General features: G+C 30.7%; 2 protein-coding genes across 3 annotated transcripts in view; both read left to right on the forward strand.

Moving 5' to 3' along the window:
* The window catches only part of LOC136976278 (four and a half LIM domains protein 2-like), a 157,764-nt gene that overhangs the window by 115,357 nt on the left and 22,555 nt on the right, over window positions 1-19,852 (forward strand). The gene's annotated exons all lie outside the window — the stretch shown is intronic.
* Window positions 10,767-11,756, forward strand: LOC136990840 (RNA pseudouridylate synthase domain-containing protein 1-like). The gene has a single exon (XM_067289323.1). The coding sequence runs from the start codon at window positions 10,814-10,816 to the stop codon at window positions 11,615-11,617; it is 804 nt and encodes a 267-aa protein (XP_067145424.1). The 5' UTR covers window positions 10,767-10,813; the 3' UTR covers window positions 11,618-11,756.

Consider the following 19,852-nt stretch of genomic DNA (forward strand, 5'->3'; position numbering starts at 1 on the left):
CCTATCGATCGGTGCCTTCAGGGACAAAGGGTTAATTAATGTTATTAACACAGATGTGTGACCAATATTTTCAATAAATATCATATTAAATAATAAATGTTTTAATCCCAATCATCACTTTATTTATTTCCCCCAAACATATTTATGTAGCTAAAATTAGTTTTAACTAATGTTAAAAGTTAAAACTAGTTTTATCTAAAATCAAAACATGTACAGCAGTAAATTCTAGTTTTAACTAGACAAAACGGGTTTTAACGATGACATCCGGTAAAAACGCGTTTTAACTAAAAACGGGTTTTTACTGTAACAGATATAAATCGGCCAAAATCTCCAAGTGGAACAGGATGGTACACTATTAGAAGACATCGTAAGACCAACCTATTCCAGTTTTTAGAAAATTTTATATTTTTAATTGGATAAATTTTGTGTTTTTTAACTAGAGGCGGCCAAGTAGCCTAAAAAGAAAGGTCAGGTCGTCCAAATGTTTTCATCTAAAAGCACGTAATAAATGGTGGCCTTTTGAATCGATTGTCTTTAATTTACAAAAAATAATTTAGCCATCCGACGGAAAGAAACAAAAACAATTACAACATTACAAGTATTTGACAAACAAAATTAACACAAGGTACGGTTCTTACCATTATCATATTCGATCTGCCATGCATACAAGTTTTAAACTCAATCGACACATGTATCTTATTTTTTATAAAGGGAGTAATCCCTTTTACACACAGTATTTATATCTGGTATAAAAACAATGTATAAGAATATAAGCCGTATACAATAAAATATTTTTAAAACGTAAAAATTTTTTAAAAAGACTAACAGGAAGTAGATTAACCGATTACCTGTTGTATTGTACATAATCTTTTGCTTATTTTACGATATCCAGTTATCACAATATCTAGAAGATGTAGACCGTGGTTGTGTTCATATTACGGAATATAATAAGTGATTTTTCACAAGGACATAAAAATTCTTTTTCATTAATGTCTTATGGCTGTCTCTGCCTCATTTTCTGCGCTGCGGCATAGTATAAATTTGCATATTTTCAGAGTTATTATAGATATATATTATATATTTTCAGAGTTATTATTATATTCAATTTTTTTAATTATCAATTTGATACAATGTAATATTCGCAGTCAATCAAATAAATCGATATTAAGAGCGAACCTCGATATTCGCTTTCAATATAATTTGATAAAATTCAAATTCAAATACAAGTTTTCAATAAATAATTAAATTTGTTTTTTCACATTCAGATCAGTGCATAAAGTATGGAAAAGCATGAAAAATGGAGAAACCGAATATGTTCAGTTTGAGTAAGGATCTCTTTTCCTTCATCATTGCATCAAGTATCCATCTGCTTGATTTGGTCCGAGTTCGTCTCGAGTAAGTGTTTAAGAATGTGAAAATATTTTTGTATTTTATACTTAAGGCTTAGAAAATTAATAATTATGCATTGAATAATTTTCGTTTGATTTGTAAATAATGGTTTTTAGAAAAAAAATAAACTTACTCATTTAAAAATTATTAAATAATTGAATATTTTAAATAAATGTATTGATTATTTTCATTTTTATTTTCATAGATTTAAGAAGTTTTTTAAATATCAAAAAAAAAATTAAAAGAGAAATCTTAATAAACAACAAAAGAAACTTTTAAATTTATTTAAATTTAATTGTTTTTTGTTCTAATTTTTATTGTTTTTACTTTATATTTCTTCGTTGTTAATTTGTTTCGTAGTTTAAAATGCTCAAAAAAACTAAAAGAGAAATCTTTATAAACAACAAAGGAAACTTTTAAATCTCAATTTCCTTAAATTGAAAATTGTATTTGAATTTAATTATATTTATTGTAATTTTCATTGTTTTATTGTATATTTCTTCATTGTTTATTTATTTTATATTTGAAAAAATATGAAAATTTTATAGAGAAATTGTTATAAGTAACAAAAGGATCATGTTCATCTTCAATTTTCTTTTATTTACCAGTACTTGAATTTAATTGTATTTATTGTAATTTTCATTGTTTTCATTGGATATTTCTTCGTTGTTATTTGTTTTATATTTGAAAATGTTTAAGAAAATTTTATAGAGAAATTGTTGTGAGTAACAGAAGAATCGTGTTCAATTTCAATTTTCTTTTATTTATTGTAATTTTCATTGTATTTATTTTAGACTTTTTCATTATTTATTTGTTGAACATTTTAAAATATTCAAAAAATTGTAAAGTTGAAAAATAAAAAAAAAACTTAATAAAATTTTTAAAAAACGAATTGTCTATATGTAAATGTAATAAATATTAACGTTGGTACAAAAATAAAATATTAAAGAAACGAAGTAAATATATTAATTCTAAAATTCAAATTATTTAGAGTATTAATCGATTTCATATGAAATCTTAAAGTTTCATTTTGTTATTAACTTTTTACATTCAATCATTATAAAATATTTATTTTTTAAAAGAGTATTATCTTTCTACTATGAAATCTAAAGTTTCATTTTGTTATTAACTTTTTACATTCATATTATAAAATATTTATTTTTAAAAAATTATTTTTCTCTACTGTATAATAACGTTATAGACATATGTACCTTAAGATTTTTTTATTGATTAATACAATACAACATACGCTGAACAATACAACATACATCTGCTGTATTTGATTTATTATTCTAATTATTAGAATAATAAATCAAGTACTATAGGAAAACAGAATTTGTAAAAATAAATCAACGTAAAATTTCTACTTTGCATTAAAAGTTAAATATAATTTGAAACAACACATTAAAACACTTTAGATTTTTTTCAATGATTTTCATAGAAATCATAATGTTATGAAATCAGAAACTATCAAAAAATGAATAGAAAAAAACGTAGATCTCGCTTATTATGAGTGTTCATAAACTATTATCACATAAAATTAATTGAAACGAATTTATACAAATAAAAGTTACCCAACATTAAATTAAATTCATTTAAAATTCGTTTAAAATATTCAACTGTAGTGTTATTTTATCATAATATCTTTAATCATTTAAATGAAAATCATTTATTTTGAGTTTGATTTAACGTTATCACTCGACTGTCATGTAGCTCGCAAACATCTTACATCTTCAATCCGTTCATACACATTATATTGCGAACTTTAACCTGGAATATCTCAGCCCCTAAATTGCATTTTAAAATTCCAGCTTCGTCACGACCTCGGTCTTGCCGAAATGTACTGTACATATTTACGAAAAGTCATGATTAATGGTCGTTCGGTTGCTTTAAACTTCGATCACAGACAATGGCGGATTTAGCGCTTGAAAGGCCCGAACGCAATTCAAATTTTAGGCCTCCCTCTAAATATTTTCACTACCTCTAAACCCTACGATATGCATTCTACGCGCACGGTTTTTACTCTGGTAGGCACTATACCGGTGGCCCGAAAAAGTGAGACATAAGGAAATAACTTTGAAAATTAACCAATATAAAATTACAACTGCCTGGCTATATTTAAAAGGTTACTGATGTTCGGATTGTATTAATTATAAAAATTATTGGTACAAAAATTAGATAATTCGTAAGAATTGGTACAAGAATTTCAATTGGTAAAAGTGTCAAAAACAAAAAAAAATCTAGTAATCCATGGATATAAAAACTATTTATTTTAAATTTACTACTGATTTCAATTCTAAGAAATTTTTCTTTTAAAAAATCTCGAGAACTACAAGTGAAAACACTTTTTAATTCCGATTTCGATAGAGTTGAAATAAAAAAAAGACCAGTAAATTACTCTCAGTGGTTCTTTCTTTATTCTATCCATATATATTTCGCTTACACAGCCTCTTCAGTGATCCACTGCAGAAGAGGCTGTGTAAGCGAAATAAATCTTCAGTGATCCACTGAAGAGGCTGTGTAAGCGAAATATATATGGACAGAATAAAGTAAGAACCACTGAGAGTAATTTACTGGTCTTTCTTTTATTTCAACTCTATCGAAATCGGAATTAAAAAGTGTTTTCGCTTGTAGTTCTCGTGATTTTTTAAAAGAAAAATTTCTTAGAATTGATTAATTTTAATGTTATATTAACCGATCCCATTGCTTTTATTATTTATTTATTTTAAATTTACTACTGATTTGTATTTCAAAAATATAGTAATCTACGAATAATACAAATTTATTTGTAAATTATTATAACAGATTTCACTATTGTTTGATAGTTAATTGAAAGTAATTTAATTTAGGAAATACTGCTAAATTATTAATGATTTCCATTGTGAAAAAAATAATTATTTAAAATAATTATTTTTATTTTGAGAGCTAAATTTTGAGGCCCCAGGCACGCGCTTGGCGCGCCTGTGTATAAATCCGACACTAATCACAGACAAAATACTTTCTAAATTATGTGGAGCTCCACTCAAAAATCATAAAAAAAACTTTTGATGGAGTTTAATGACTGAAGAGTGTCAAAGTCGTTTAGCATTAAATTCTGTGAAAAATTTTCGAGCGAGGAAATGCGACTTGTCAAAATTTTGGGCCCACCAGTGGCGGAGGGGATAAAACTACCGATCACTTGTAGTTGGTCATGTGCTTGCGCCTCACCAACGGGCTGAACACGTGGACTTTTCCGAGTTTCCTTCACGTTTGTAACACGTAAACAAATTAGGACCAGTCTCATAAATGTCCTCTCGGGAGGCATTCTCCCTCGGCTGATCGCCCACGTGTCGCGTAACCGTAACCAAGTAAACCCAACCAAATTTATGCGGCCAGTTATTCATCACAAATTAAGTAGGAGTACAATGTATTGAAATATCTACAATTTGCCAGTTTTAAAATGAATAAATTATTTATTGCTCTACCGATTTTATGTATATTAGGCTGTTTAGCGAAAATCTACAGAAAGACCAAAGACGCACGTTTTGAAAATGTTGCACAAAGGCCCACACATAGGTTTGCAGACACTGGCGCTAACTCCATATCATCAGACAACAGTTGATCAAAGTGAAAATTAATGTCTCAAAATTAAAAGTAATCGGGTATTTGTTTACTGATCTGAAAAAGAAACACAAACAAACAGACGTTCAATCGATTTCACATTAAAAGTTCAAATTATGTTTAGAATAAAGATTCTCTGTGCAAATTCTTTTGTAAATAAACGGGTTGTCATTACTACTGTATGTATTTCTATTCCGAATTAAGTCAGCCGACGACAATTGTGTAAAAATCGGCCGTCTTTGCATCCACACCAGCAGTGGTGCAGACATTAGAACGTCTTGTATAAAAGGGATTAAGTGGAAAGAGTTAGTTGTGCAATATCGGCCGGTCGTTATTGCACATATACTAGTCAATTACCAAGTGAATTGGTAGCCATGTAAATAGTATTTAAATGTACCTATACGTAGGTATTTTTTATTTTTATTTTTTTACAATATTAAACATATATTCAGGCATTAGTTTTATTTTAATATCATGTATAAACCTAGCACAGAGCTTAATCAGATATCATTCGAGTGTTTGCCTGAAAACATAATAATACAAATCCAGCCACAAGTTTCGTAACTTCCTGGCAACATTTAAAACTGCGTGTGGCACCATCTGTTGTGATATTTTATTTAAAAAAAACGTTTTATATCATTAATTAGTATAAAATGGTAAAACGTTTAAATTTGAGGGTAGAACGAATCTTATAAAAAATTGCAAATCTAATGAACCAGTAAAATCTTCATTAAGTCTGACCCCACTTATGATATGGCATACGACCCACTGTATATTTTTCTTATTCCCTAAATTACTAACCACCAAAATTTTAATAGAATCAATTCCCCTAATAGACAAACCTCACTGAAACATTTTATAAATTTTCGACAAAAGATGCAAAAATTAGTAAGCTTGAAAGTGTGTACATTTGTGCCTGTCTACAAACACTAACATCCATACATACAGGAAAAACCCTAAATTTGTTCCCTTTCATTTCTCCATGCTTAAGCATGCAGAAATGAAAGGAAACAAATTTAGAGTCCAGGATAGTAAATAATGGTCCCCTGAGTCCAGAATAGTAAAAATCTTGGAGCAACCTTTTTGACAAATTTTTATACTTTCCCTTTGTTATATATAACAGCAGGGAAAGTAAAAATTCTATTGTGTAATTTTATACGAAAAAAAATTATTTCGTTTTATTAATGAATTTTTAATATTTTATATGGAGAAACTTTAAATTTACATTTAGAATGATCGATTTGAAAAATGTCGATACCTGTCAGTGAGAAATTTGTCAACAGTCAGAACCTTTTATTCGTGACAAGGATACATGTGGATTCTCGCTGCAGTTGAAGAAAAGCCAGTTTCCCAACATTATGTTCCCCATCACCATAGTTATCATTTCTGAGAATTACGGTCACAAATATCAATGCCACTTCTGTACGACTTTTTATTTTACTCCGTACCTTGTATCAAGCAACATCATGAATTTGATCAGAAAAAGTGGATAAACTGTATTTACACTTCAACGGATATTAATGGCGGTTGCGATTTATTTATTTCAAATCTTTAATATTTTCGGCGCTTTATCATACAGTTTTATATTCGTTTAAAAAAATTAAGTTTATGTTCGTTTTTAGTAACTTTTTAGCATGTAACTTGGAATAATTTTAGGTAAAATGAGCAAAACTATTTTAATGGTTGCATCACATTTATTTACCTTCTTCCTATAAACAAATTTTTACTATCCCGGCTGTTATATATAAGATGGAAAATATAATTGAAATCGCTTTTAAATTTGTCTACGTGTTAATTTTTTTGTTTAATTAAACAATGGCAATGATTTTCATTCTGCTCCATTTAGCTTTATGGCAACAAATTACATGTTACTGTATCGTTTCTTTTTTCCCTATTTGTAATAAAGAAGTTCCATTTGTGAATTTGATTTAGCATTTAGCCTTACGGAATACACCGTTTAATTCTAAGTAAAAAGATTTTCAATATTTGATACAATAAATATTTGTTTAGAACGAATTATCTTTGAAACTGATTTCCCGTGCTAATTAATTTAATTAATTATTAATTTAAGTTACAAAATAAAGCTTCAAAGTTTATTGTTATTTCATTTGCCCCCCGCGCAACTTGACACGTGCAGTCTATAGCAGTGGTGACGAACCTATGACCCGCGGGTCCGACAGTGACCCACGCAGGATTTTTAAATGATCCACGCGTTGATTTTTATAAACTTATCTTTTATATCATAAAAGAGAGGACACTATGGCGAGTCGTGCATAGATGTCAAAAACGACCTCAAGTGATGTAAAGAGTTTGCAGTTGATCGTACTGAAATTCACGACGAAAAAAGGAGCGGGAGACCGTAAATTTTTGACGACACCGTCACGGCGGTTGAACAAAGCATGTGTAAAGATCGACGAATCACTCTGTATGATCTCTGCATTTTGGTTCTTGAAGTTTTCTCAAGCACCATTCATGGGATAGTAACGGAAAAGTTTCAATATCGGAAGGTGTGCGCAAGGTGGTACCCGCGACATGGCGGCGACTGGTATCACATGGGCATACAAAAACTGCCACAGCACCTACAAAAATGCATCGACATCTATGTACAGTTTAGTCTCTACAAGGGATCGCCACAATGAGATCTCGCACCACCTGAAAACCTTGCTAGGACCTCTGGTGGAAATGTAAACGGCTCGTTTTATTAAGATACAGCTTCCACTTTGAATCAAATTAAACTTTCCAATCTTTTTCGGAAGTATTCTAAAATAATACTATTGGCATTCATTCCACGTTTAAAAAACATTTATTTTCTTATTCATTCTATTCTCTAGAGCAGAAATGACCAAAAAATCCAGGGCCAAAAATATAAGTCTAAAAAGATTTTTCATACAATAGATAGAAAATCGATTAAATGTCAGAATAAAATCACTAGAATTATCGAATGAATCTACAGGTAAAATATAAGAAGAGGGGAAAAATATGATAATAAAACAAATACTTGTACACTACGTCACGATTAAATCATAAAACAAAGTTAATACAACAAATAGAAAATGTATTAACTAATGTTTCTTCTCGAGATATTCTCGAGAAAACGTTATTATTTTAATATTTCTCATTTCTCGAGAAATTTAATTTTAAGAAAATTATTGTGGCTACACCCCGGAGTAAAGAAGTATGTTAGACTGGAGCAGTGGTTCTGAGTTGAAACTCTTAGGCCAGGAACACACATGCGTAAAATTGCGTGTCAAAAAACTGAATCAGAAATCAGCTTTCAGTTCAGTTCTGTTTTACTCTTTTATGCCAGAACACACATACGTAAAAATTCTGGCCGAATAGGAAGCATCACTAACAGTGTTAATTTTAATTATTTTTTCCTCTCATATATCTATCCCTTTGTATCTTCCAATTTTTCTCTGCTTCCTTTGCTATAATATAGAAAATTTAAATTAATACACTTGTATTCCGAATTCAAATAAAGAACGTGGGATCTAAATACTAGGTCTATACAGTAGACCCCCTATAACACGGGTTCATATAACACGGATTCCTATAATACTGCGAAAAAATTGCGATCGTATTCGTATAACATGCTAAAAGAGACTCGTATAACACGGTAAAACGTCACTGCCGACTCGTGTCAGGACAGGATTGGTCGAATCTGGACCAATAGCGGATATTGTACAAACCGTTGAGTTTAAACGAGACTAGACCTACTAAAAAACATTTATTATTCAACGGCCATAAAAATTATATTTTTATTAATCATGTCTCCAAAGTTAAGTTATTTTTCTTCAAAAATTCGCTGATCAGGAAACACGCGCCCACCGTTCGATGAGCCGCTCCGCGACTAAAACAAGCTTAAGCAATGGCGTCGTCGAACGGTGCACACTCGGTAAGTAATCCTATAATTTTTTGTTTATAGCATACTTTATATGGATTATTCCCCAAAAATTATACGTGATTTGGAAATGTTGAGTCAAATTAGTCTAGAATCGATTAATTTTATGGGAGAAAACCTTTCAAACAGCCGTAGCCCCTAAACTGCACACGTGCCAGGCTGTGATTGGCTTGTATTTAAGTGACTCGTACAACACGTAACGTATCTACCGCGTTATACGGGGGTCTACTGTATATCGATTCTACTAGACCTATCTATTATTTGAAATTTTGCACCTATAGCCATCCATAAATGTTGTTTAAATAGTGTCTTTATACATGACACTAGTGTGGCGAACAGATTCAATAAACCCCTCTATTTCATTTATTTTTCGTTTTTTCGAGACCGTCACAATTATAGGGTTAATCCACATTATCGCCATTGTTAGAATAAAAACCACGTGTCTACTTTGACGTCACAGAAAAGACTTCTCTTTATTGGAGGAATTTTGGCGTAAAAATTCTACGGCATAAGAAGTAGAGACATGCTTTACTCTTTTTTCAGTTCTGTTTGAGCCAAAATTTCAGAAAAATTTTTACGCTTTCTGTTTTATGCTAGATTTTACGCCGAATTTTACGCATGTGTGTTCCTGGCCTTACTCTTTCTGATGCAATTTGTTGCCACCTCACTGGAGGTAAGATGTCGGCAAATTGCTTCTATTACGTCGGAAGCCTGGAGAGGGATTAAAAAAAATTATAATCCGAAATACATTGCTTATTAAAAAAAAGAATAAAAATAGCTGTGTTTTAAAGTCTTAGCCTCTAGTTTAATACGGATTTTGGAAGAAAACAGACATGAGGTTTTTCATTAGTATTGCGTTTTATAATAACTGAATTTTAATTTAAATTTTTAATCTATTCTATTGAAAATCTATTTTTTAATTGGTTTTTTTTTATCAATTTTTTGAAAGACTCTTTTAAATAAACGAGACTGAATGCCGTACGGTACGGTACCATATTACGTACGATATTACGTATGCACGTATAGAAATGTATTGATTTAATGTAGTGACTTTTTCAGATACGTTCTCTATTACCATTGCCTACTTTACTCGTGTTTCTTTTTTCCAAAATTAATCCACAAAACAAGAAAAATTTGAAGGAAATACCCTGTATCTCGCGATATCTCTGAAGTTTCATTACGTTTTTAATGAACCTTGGTTGAATATCACAATATCACACTGGGTTAAGGCGCCCACCGCTTTGGGAACCTGGGATCGAATCCGGGCGAACGACTACAGAAAATTTTACGGGCGGTCTCACTTGAATATATCGTCCTCCGACCCTCACTATCAGATTTAACCAGACCCCATTGTGGACATTTTTAATTCTTGTTGCCTTGTAACTACTAAAAGGGCCTTGTTTCATCCCTATCGTGGGTTCACTGAACTGAGTGTAAAGAATTAAAATTCGAAAAATTCATAATCATAAATAAAAGTTATGAAAGTTCGAGTCGGATTCGAACCTGACTTATTTGCGGCAAGTTACTGTAAATATGAAGCAAATAGAACATTCGTTCGGGCACATCCGTGTGAACGCTCTTAAAAGCGAAATTTCTAAAAACAGAAATTGATTTTATATTTCATATAATTTTTAAATTTGTAAATTATTTGATAAATTTTTACAAAGTATCCAAAAATAATTATTGTTAACTTAAGTTTTATTTATTTATTTTGAAGTTTTTAAATGCAAGGGGGAGTAGTTAAAGGCATTTAAGCATGTGTTGTAGGTAAGTGTATATTTCCTGTATAATGATAATAATTTCGAATTTTAACATGATTCTGTCTAAAACTAAGTAAATTTGTGTGCATGTTTTGGTTTTAAAACGTCTAAGTTCGTTAAACACTACAGAAAAGAAAGTATTAACGAAAAGATTGTGTTATGCATGCGAAAGTTAGTCGACAGAAGCAGTTCAATAAAATTCTCCAATATGTTCGAAAATTTGAATGTTTTACATCAAAGTCAACATTATATTGTGGTTAATAAGGAACCAGATATTGTTATTAATACTGATTTTCCAGAAAAACATCCTTTGACGTTAGAAAATCAACTGTTCAAGTGTTTTCCTCATTTAGTTGATGGAAAATTTCGATTTTGTCATCGTTTGGATTACTCTACTAGTGGGGCGATCTGTGTGGCTATCTCTAAACATGCAGCCAGAGAGGCTTCCAAGGTTTTTGAAAAGAGAACTGTAGAAAAATACTATTTGGCTCTTGTACATGGCCATATGAATGAAGACTTATTTGTGATTGATAGAATGATAGGGAATGATACGCGCGTTGATTTCACCCACCGCATGTGTACCTGTGACAAATCATATTGTGATAACCCCAAAACGTCTGTGACAGTTGTGCTGGTGCTCCAGCGTGGTCTGTACAATTGCGACTCTCCTGCAACTAAAGTCATGATGAAACCAATCACGGGCAGAAGACACCAATTGAGGGTGCATTGCCACGATATAGGTCATACTATAATTGGTGACTACACTTACAGTGACCGACAGGATGTGATGCCTTATCGCATGTTTCTGCATTCGTATAGACTGGTCATTCCTTCTGATCTGGAACACATTGATGTTATTACTGATGATCCTTTTACTAGTGAAATAGAAGAAAATAAATGGTTGCCATTAGAAACAGTCAATGAGTTGGATAAACATGTCTTTGATAAATTAAAGTATATCTCATGAAAAAATGTTTTATATAAATTAAAGCCAATTTGTTATTGTGTATAATATCTTATTAAAGGGATAAAAAAAAATACGTTGTAAAAATAAAACTATTATTGAACTTAAGAAGGATAAAAAGAAGAATAAATATTACTAAGAATTTCCACTTCAGATAATTTTTAGACTCAAACACTTAAAATTATTGAACTAATTGACTTATCCAGATGAGTAAATCATTCCAAACTGAAAGTTTGTATAATTTTTCCAGTAGTTTATTAGTAGAAAAGATAAACGTTTTTGAACAGTTTGAATGCCCTGCCTTGGATCCGTTATTACTGTTCCGTTTAGAACAAACGTTGTAAATGGAATACAGGGATAACTGACCTGAGGCAGATAGTTAAACTGTTCAAAAATGTTTTGTTTTTTCCAGTAGTTTATTAGTAGAAAAGACAAAGGTTAGTAAATTGATATACTTATCCCAGATGTTGGAATAATACGAAAATTTTTAATTTAATTATATTGGCACCTCTAATATTGAAGATCAGAACATGTTAAAAAAATTTTTGAATCACTTCTTCTAAATGCCCATTAGTAATTGAGTGGATAAAACCATTGAACATTAATGGTTGTGGGTTCATACCTAATCAATAAGCTGGCCATATAGTGTTTTCAGGATTCTTTCATGTGTAGCACCAAAATATGAGAGAGTTTCCCATAGAAATTCCTCACAGGAAACCTACCCCTGTGTCAGATCATCCTTGTGTTGTATTGCCTAGTATATATTATTATTATTCTTTAGAACTTTAATATTCAAAAAGGAAGTTTTCAGTAGACAAAAAATGCATTTTCCAATTTTAAGCCTGTGTGTAAAGTATTGAAAAATTTAAGCTTCAAAAGATGTTAAAAAAGCATAAAAATTATAATTTATTTATTATAATAGATTTTTAAAAATAAACATCAATTCATTCTCAAAATTTTCTAAGTCAAATAAATGAATTTCTAATACCAAGCTGATCATCCCAGAATTTCTTGTAGTTCAATATACAAAATTATTTGGTTGACAATAATTCCATGTAGTGAAATTTTTCATACCTAAATTAGAATAAAAAATGAGATTATTGATGATGGAAAAGAGATGTAAATTATATATTTACTTTAGAGAAACTTGTCTTTAACTTGAATATATTTTAACATGAGAAACAAGTTATATGAAGTATAGAGGAGAATGATTTTAACAAAAAGTCTCAGTAGGGATTTGAACCCTCAATCTTCAGTTTGTGAGACTGACACCATGCCACTGAGCCATTATAATATTGCTTGTGAAAATTAAATTTATAAACAGTTTATTTTTGTAAAAAGTTTTGTCCTGAAGCAAAATTCAAACCTTCAATGTTTCAAAGTAGACATAACATACATAACATATTTGGTCAATAGAAACAGCTGAATGTGTTAAGATATTTCTAGTCAAATGTGAATTTATTTCCAAAATATTGAATTTACAATGAAAAGTTCTTTAACTTAAATGAAAGTGGATTATGAATAATGAAGAGAAACTTTTTCCCATCTGACTACATCTTTAGACAGAGTTTCTCCTCTAGCATAGTAATAGTTCATATAAGTATCACATTTATGTTCTGTAACTTTTCATATAAATATATGAATTTATTACTTACTTAAAAAGCTAGCAGAACCTGTGGTTATATTGTAAGTATTGAAAAACAGAAATTTTGTAATTTCCTACTTTTCAGAAAATAAGAACTCATCTTTTTTTACTTTTTATTAGATAAATAGCTCTCTTGTGATTATCATTCATAAAAAAATATTTATGTGCATTTTAAAATATCTTTTAGCTTTATAATTTTATATATGTTTTTCTGTCTTTATCATTAGAAGTTTAATCTGATGCTTTCTGATCATTGCTTTTCCAATGTCTGGATGATTTGATCATCTCAACAGTTTGAAAGTGTTTAATTCCAAGAAGAATCTAGTGCCGAAAATCTCAATAATTATATGGTTTGAATTTTAGATATCCTAAGTCAAGTAGTAGTATTATTTATAAACATCTAAACAGGAATGGCTCAATATTGTACAAAATTAAAGACTTATTAAATTGATTTTATATTTAAATTAATTAACTTAGAGTGCTTGAAAATAATTATCTATTTCTCTTATTAATAGATAGAAAACAGTAAGTCAGAAAGTTTTAAAATTTATTAATGTTTACTCTTACTAATCCAAATTCATTAGTAAACAGGGTTATTTCAATTAGAGGATTATAAAGAAACAAATCAAAAAGGCTATGGACAAATAAATACAACGAAACTTCTCTAACTCAAACATCTTTAACTCGAAGGAAATGAAGCGCTTGGTAGGTCTCAATGGAATAGCATAGGGATTTAACATCTCCAACATGAATTTCTTAACTCAAATTTTTCTCCAAGTCAGTTTTTCATGGTCCCCAACTGATTTATGTTACTTTCAACTTCCCTGACTCAAATTCTAATATTTATTCTAGCCAATGTGACCCTAATTATTGGATTTCCATGAAATTTTCAGACAGTTAGTTGTATCTAACCTCCAACATCAATTTTCAGACGATGTTCCAGTCCAAAGCGAGAGATTCTCTCATGCTTTGCGCTGGAACATTGTCTGAAAATTGATCTAATTGGGTAAAGCAAGAGGACCTCTCACTTTATCCACGTGTGCCTGCAAAACTGTTTCATTCCATTAGTTACAATGAACAGTTTGCTGAAAGGTGTTACACAGGCTGTTTAAAACAAAAAAAAAAAAAAAATACTGTATATCAAAGATTCTTTATATAATGCAAGAAAGATAAAAATACAAATTATTCAGAATTGGCATGTTTTACTCTACTGTTCTCTAACTCGAATTATCTGTAACTCAAAGTTTTTCCTACCTCTTGTAGCTTCAAGTTAGAGAAGTTTTACTGTACTTAAAAATTTTTTTATATTTTATATGGTACATATAGTTATGTTTAAATATGTAATATATATTAATTTTACAAATTTGTCATGTTTTTTAAAAAATAATTTGTGATGTATATTTGTTTTTGGCTGGAGCATTTAGCAACAAAACAAAAAAAGCAGTTCAGCAAAATTACACTGTACTTAAAATGCTATTTTTGGGTATCTGTTTTAAATACTGTTTTTTAAATATGCAAGAATTTATAATCAGAATGTGTTAAATAATAATTGATCTCTCTTTTTGTAATTTCTATGATTATACAGCTGTAATTATACAAGAAAACTCAGATGTTAAAGTAAAAGTACAGTACATCTGATCTATTTATATTGTTCTTTCTGTGTATGAAATATTTGATTCATTTGTTTATAAAAATTTACACGTATTTTTCTGTATGGAATCATCTCACTTTAGTCTGCAACATTATAGCCATTCAGTATATGTATATACATTTTTCTCAATTCTCTCTTGCATGGATTTTTTTTTATTCTAATCTATGTGCTGTAAGAGGAATTTAATCATAACCATCATGACTTTGTCCAAGTGAAGAGGAATGAGAGCTGATATGTCTTCACTGTTCCTGGGATTCTCTTCCTGGATTCAGTCAGCAGAATGACATCTTTACACTTAGCCATCAACGGTCATACAGATTTATTTTTCAGTAATTTAATGATTAATGTACCTCTGAAAACTTTTAGAACCATACCTGTGATAAGAATAAAATTCTAGAATATTAATTTTAAAAAATTATTTTTTGAAGTCTTTTCTATTGAATTATTTTCAATAAAATCAAACACTGGCTTTCTAAATATGAAATATTTTTTATTACTTTCCTCATTAATTCTGTCATACAATGCATTTTATTTATTTCTTGTATTCTGTTATTTCATTTCATTTTATTTATTATCTTGATACTAAAACTCAAAACTCCTTAAAACAATATAATCAGGATATTTCAGAACTGGCAATTTACAATTTTTATAAAATTACAAAAGCAAGTATATGCAGCTTCATACTTGATAATCATAAAGACGCATTTAAAGATGACCAGCCAATTGATTTTTTGGAAGCTGCAAAATTACAGAAAGCCACCCATTTGTTACAAATGGAGTATTTTGGTAACCAATTTAGATACAAAATGTAGCTCAGTTATTCAATCTGTCAACTTTTATTTGCAGTTTTATGTGATAAATATGTGCTAAGTATATTTTATGGTGTTTTGATTCTGCATAATTTGCATAATTTCTAGAAGTAAAATAAAATAAGGTATTATTGATGATAATTAACCAGTAACAGATTGCTCAAATTTCCCGGCAACATTAAAAATTTTGGTGGCGTCATCTGTTATATTTTATTTTTAAAATTTTTATATTTTTAACTATTATAAAATGGCAAAAAGCTTAATTTCAGGGTCGGGATGAGTTTTATAAAAAGAGTATAAATTATAAATGTTAATAAGTAAAGTCGTCATTAAGTCCGACCCTACTAGAGAGACCCTCCATTAACTCCGCACCACCAAAATTTATTAACATCGATATCCCTAACAAGCAAACCGCCCTGCAAAATTTCAGAAATTATCGACAAAAAGCACAGGAGTTATTAAGCTTCAAACAAGAACTTTTCGTGCCCTACAAACACACCGACATCCATACACACAAAGGTTACCCCCGAATTTTTTTGCATTCCTTGACATTTCAAGGTGTCCTTGGTCCAAAAATCTAAAAATCTGGGGAGCGAACATTTTTTGCTCGATCGCCATACTTTCCCTCTGTTATAACAGCCGAAAAAGTAAAAATTCATATAATGCAATAACTTACGGCGATATTTGCAAATTTAAGAACAAACGATTAGTGCATGCTCTTGTATGCAGGGTCGTTTGTTGGGAGAAGCGAAAGATGCCACTGCATCTGGACGTTCGTAGACCGTTTATTTATAAAATGCAGAACTATGACTAATAAGATTAGGATTAATAAAAACTTTCTGACGATTAACTCTTCAATACTACGTAAATAGGTGTAAAAATAAATATTGCATATCAAATTCTTAATTAAATAACAATAAATTAACGGTATTATTTTGGAACACGAAACTGAGCTCTATGACGTAGGTTTTCCTATTTCGGCTATAAATGAAAAAACAAATGTAGTAATACGCTTCTAATGTTCTGTCTAAAGCAGGATAAAACCCGCATGTTCGGGATGTCCATCGTCATAACCGACAAAAACGTCAGAAAACCTTTAGAACATCCGCATGTGCGACTAACTCCAGCAAACGGTTGACAGGCACATGCGCTACAGCAGGACACACGCGTTTTGAAAAATTGATTGCGTCACTCCATCGCACATGTTAAATCTCCGTCGTAAAGATGAACATAAAAAATTGTCGAAGAGATCAATGCAAATCGAAAGCAATCAAAAACTCGACTGTCATGTAGCTCGCAAACATCTTACATCTTCAAACCGTCCATAGACGTTACATTGCGAACTTTAACGTAGAATATCCCAGCTCCTAAATTGCATTTTAAAATTTCGGCACTTTAAAATTCCGTCACGACATCGGCCATGCCGAAATGTATGTACTGTACATATTTACGAAAAGTCACGATTAATGGTCGTTCGGTTGCTTTAAACTTCGATTACAGACAATGGCGGATTTAGCGCTTGAAAGGCCCGAACGCAATTCAATTTTGAGGCCTCCCTCTAAATATTTTCACTACCTCTAAACCCTACGATATGCATTCTACGCGCACGGTTTTTACTCTGGTAGGCACTATACCGGTGGCCCGAAAAAGTGAGACATAAGGAAATAACTTTGAAAATTAACCAATATAAAATTACAACTGCCTGGCTATATTTAAAAGGTTACTGATGTTCGGATTGTATTAATTATAAAAATTATTGGTACAAAAATTAGATAATTCGTAAGAATTGGTACAAGAATTTCAATTGGTAAAAGTGTCAAAAACAAAAAAAAATCTAGTAATCCATGGATATAAAAACTATTTATTTTAAATTTACTACTGATTTGTATTTCAAAAATATAGTAATCTACGAATAATAAAAATTTATTTGTAAATTATTATAATAGATTTCACTATTGCTTGGTAAATAATTAAGTGTAATTTAATTTAGGGAATACTGCTAAATTATTAATTATTTCTATTGTGAAAATAATAATAATTAATTAAAATAATTATTTTTATTTTGAGAGCTAAATTTTGAGGCTCCAGGCACGCGCTTGGCGCGCCTGTGTATAAATCCGCCACTGATCACAGACAAAACACTTTCTGAATTATGTGGAGCTCCACTCAAAAATCATAAAATCTTTTGATGGAGTTTAATGAGTGAAGAGTGTCAAAGTCGTTTAGCATTAAATTCTGTAGAAAAATCTCGAGCGAGGAAATTCGACTTGTCAAAATTTTGGGCCCACCAGTGGCGGAGGGGATAAAACTACCGATCACTTATACTTGGTCATGTGTTTGCGCTCACGACGGGATGACCACGTGGACTTTTCCGAGTTTCCTTCACGTTTGTAACACGTAAATAAATTAGGGACCAGTCTTATAAATGTCCTCTCGGGAGGCATTCTCCCTCGGCTGATCGCCCACGTGTCGTATAATCGTAACCAAGTAAACCCAACCAAATTTATGCGGCCAGTTATTCATCACAAATTAAGTAGGAGTACAATGTATTGAAATATCTACAATTTGCCAGTTTTAAAATGAGTAAATTACTTATTGTTCTACCGATTTTATGTATATTAGGCTGTTTAGCGAAAATCTACAGAAAGACCAGGGACGCACGTTTTGAAAATGTTGCACAACGGCCCACACATATGGAGTTAGCGCCAGTGTCTGGAAACCTATCATCAGACTACAGTTGATCAAAGTGAACATTAATGTCTCAAAATTAAAAGTAATCGGATATTTGCTGTGAAAAAGAAACACAAACAAACAGAGTTTCAAACGATTTCACATTAAAAATTCAAATTATGTTTCAGATAAAGATTCGCCGTGCAAATTCTTTTGTAAATAAACGGGTTGTCATCACTACTGTATGTATTTCTATTCCGAATTAAGTCAGCCGACGACAATTGTGTAAAAATCGGCCGTCTTTGCATCCACACCAGCAGTGGTGCAGACATTAGAACGTCTTGTATAAAAGGGATTAAGTGGAAAGAGTTAGTTGTGCAATATCGGCCGGTCGTTATTGCACATATACTAGTCAATTACCAAGTGAATTGGTAGCCATGTAAATAGTATTTAAATGTACCTATACGTAGGTATTTTTTATTTTTATTTTTTTTACAATATTAAACATATATTCAGGCATTAGTTTTATTTTAATATCATGTATAAACCTAGCACAGAGCTTAATCAGATATCATTCGAGTGTTTGCCTGAAAACATAATAATACAAATCCAGCCACAAGTTTCGTAACTTCCTGGCAACATTTAAAACTGCGTGTGGCACCATCTGTTGTGATATTTTATTTAAAAAAAACGTTTTATATCATTAATTAGTATAAAATGGTAAAACGTTTAAATTTGAGGGTAGAACGAATCTTATAAAAAATTGCAAATCTAATGAACCAGTAAAATCTTCATTAAGTCTGACCCCACTTATGATATGGCATACGACCCACTGTATATTTTTCTTATTCCCTAAATTACTAACCACCAAAATTTTAATAGAATCAATTCCCCTAATAGACAAACCTCACTGAAACATTTTATAAATTTTCGACAAAAGATGCAAAAATTAGTAAGCTTGAAAGTGTGTACATTTGTGCCTTTCTACAAACACTAACATCCATACATACAGGAAAAACCCTAAATTTGTTCCCTTTCATTTCTCCATGCTTAAGCATGCAGAAATGAAAGGAAACAAATTTAGAGTCCAGGATAGTAAATAATGGTCCCCTGAGTCCAGAATAGTAAAAATCTTGGAGCAACCTTTTTGACAAATTTTTATACTTTCCCTTTGTTATATATAACAGCAGGGAAAGTAAAAATTCTATTGTGTAATTTTATACGAAAAAAAATTATTTCGTTTTATTAATGAATTTTTAATATTTTATATGGAGAAACTTTAAATTTACATTTAGAATGATCGATTTGAAAAATGTCGATACCTGTCAGTGAGAAATTTGTCAACAGTCAGAACCTTTTATTCGTGACAAGGATACATGTGGATTCTCGCTGCAGTTGAAGAAAAGCCAGTTTCCCAACATTATGTTCCCCATCACCATAGTTATCATTTCTGAGAATTACGG

Source organism: Centruroides vittatus, unplaced genomic scaffold (genome assembly GCF_030686945.1).
Source record: "Centruroides vittatus isolate TY-2023 unplaced genomic scaffold, ASM3068694v2 contig_10, whole genome shotgun sequence".
In the NCBI taxonomy this organism is placed as follows: Eukaryota; Metazoa; Arthropoda; class Arachnida; order Scorpiones; family Buthidae; genus Centruroides; species Centruroides vittatus.